Below are 1,979 nucleotides of genomic sequence, written 5' to 3' on the forward strand. Positions count from 1 at the left end.
GTTCCCGTGTCTGGAGTTGTATGCTACACCTTTCACTCCCACCTCGGCAATCATTATTGCTGCTGGGACCGATCCTGCTAACATTTGCTTGGCATCAGTGGAAATACTCGACGTAGTAAAATTGCTCAGGTGCGTCTTCAGCGGTTTGGCCCCCGCCAGCTGACGATTCGCAGCCCAGAGAGCGACACAGAAGAGTGGGATTTCAAGAGCAGCCGTGTGAGTTAGAAACTCGGCTCCTCTCCGGAGTCAGTGGGATTTATGCTGCCCGGTCACGTAGGCGGCGCTGAACCCCCCGGCCGCGGAGGCAACCAGGATCTCCTCCAGCCGCCCCCGACGTGCATCGGCCGGCGGCCCCGCCCCGCGCCGGGGCGCCGTGCGTCGGCCGGCGGCCACGGCACGGGCCGGGACCCGGCAGGTCTGTCCCTGCCTCGGAAGCTGAGGTCCCCGCAGGGCGGCGAGGCCGAGGGCGGTTCAGACGTCTGCCTTGTGCGAAGCCTGATGTGAAGTCGCGCCGGATTTGTGCTCACGTTGGGGACCGAGGGACTCCCTCGCCAGTCCGGTCTCACTCGGCTTTTAAAAACTCGGTCTCTTAAAGCGCATCGATGAGAATACCTGTCAGTGGAGCACCTGTGGGAGGTAGCTGCTGCTGCTGGGAAGGGCTGCTCTCTCCGCTGCTACAGGAGAAGCGGAGCGGACACTATTTCATGCGTGGGACACTAAGACCATGCTACTTGCTGGGTCCCTCCTACACCGACCTTATTTTTCACATAGGATACAGATGAAAGGTTTGCTACAGTCATGCGCTTCCCCCCGGGCGTGGAAGAAGCCCTCGAGGGCAGGCTGCCGCGCTTCCCTGTAGCCCGGGACACGGGTCTGCGCTGGGGAGCGTCCCCTACCCTCCCCGGGAGGAGCTCGGGCAACAAGAGGGTCCGGCGGCCCCAAAGCGGGGGGCTGCCCCTGCCCCGCTGGGCTCCCCCATGTCCCGGGAGGCTCCGCGCTGACGGGCCCCTGCGAAGCCGCTCCGAGCCCCAGCTGATCCCCGCCGCCTGAGCTCGCTGCCGCCGGCTTCGGTAGATAATAACGGGGCCGGGGAGCCCCCGTGGGGAAGCACCGCCGCGAAGTCGTTTGGGCAAGAGGTGAGCTCCGTGCCCCCGGCGTGCTGTCACCGCCGCCTCCCTGGCGCAGCTCGAGGTAGGCCGGACCCTTCAGGGAAGCCCCGGCCTCTCTGAGCCCGATGGGAGCCGAACCGGAGGCAACCGCAGCCTTTCTCGGTTATCGAAGCGCTGCCCCCTCCTCTCCCACCGGAGCCTCCGAGGGACGTGTGTCTGCACGCCGAGAAGGGCGCCAGTTGTGCGGCGGGGAGTACGGCTCTCGGGGGGAGGGCTGCTCTTCTTGCAGGCGTCTCTTCTCACGTAACTCTTCCCGCTGAGCATCGCCACCGAGAGCCTTGAAGAAAGACAAGTGGAAAAATAAAGCAAAATGAAGCCACAGGACCTGGGGAAAGCGGATCGCTCCGGAATTCAGTCTAGACTGCACCTGCTTCGGTATCAGCTGCTCCACCTAATGAGCAGGCGAACAGCACTAGCTGTTGCAGGAGGTATGCAAGGACCCTTAAACAGTAAAAACAAAAAACAAAAAAAAAAAAAAGTCATCGATCCTGGACGGCTTCTCTTAACTTATGCGCGAAGAGAGATTCCCTTAAATAGTTTTTTCTCGTATAACTCGTATCATAGAAAGAAACTAATAAGTAGAAGTTCAATATTAAAAGGTGAAGTGTTCACTGAAAGGATGGGCTAGACAAACCTGGCTGCAAACAACCCTCTTGGAGACTCGTTGGGTGCCCGACTGATGCAGAAGGGGCTGCCGGCCGGGGGCTACGCTTTTGGTAGCTCTTGCGGGACTGTCAGGCTGGCAGCAGGGTCCGAGGCACAGGTACCACTCCGGGAGCCATTCGCCCAGCGGCTCCGCGCATCCCCCCC

The 1,979-nt window shown here is 61.2% G+C and overlaps 1 protein-coding gene across 1 annotated transcript in view; it reads left to right on the forward strand.

Moving 5' to 3' along the window:
- GAD1 (glutamate decarboxylase 1 (brain, 67kDa)) overlaps positions 1–1,979 on the forward strand; it is a 31,571-nt gene that overhangs the window by 4,108 nt on the left and 25,484 nt on the right. Inside the window, exons 3-5 of the mRNA XM_009325457.1 lie at positions 99–216; positions 278–415; positions 772–927. Coding sequence (XP_009323732.1) covers positions 99–216; positions 278–415; positions 772–927 — 412 coding nt within the window. The remainder of the gene's footprint in view (positions 1–98; positions 217–277; positions 416–771; positions 928–1,979) is intronic.

The sequence above is a fragment of the Pygoscelis adeliae genome, unplaced genomic scaffold, assembly GCF_000699105.1.
Source record: "Pygoscelis adeliae isolate BGI_AS28 unplaced genomic scaffold, ASM69910v1 Scaffold106, whole genome shotgun sequence".
Taxonomy (NCBI): Eukaryota; Metazoa; Chordata; class Aves; order Sphenisciformes; family Spheniscidae; genus Pygoscelis; species Pygoscelis adeliae.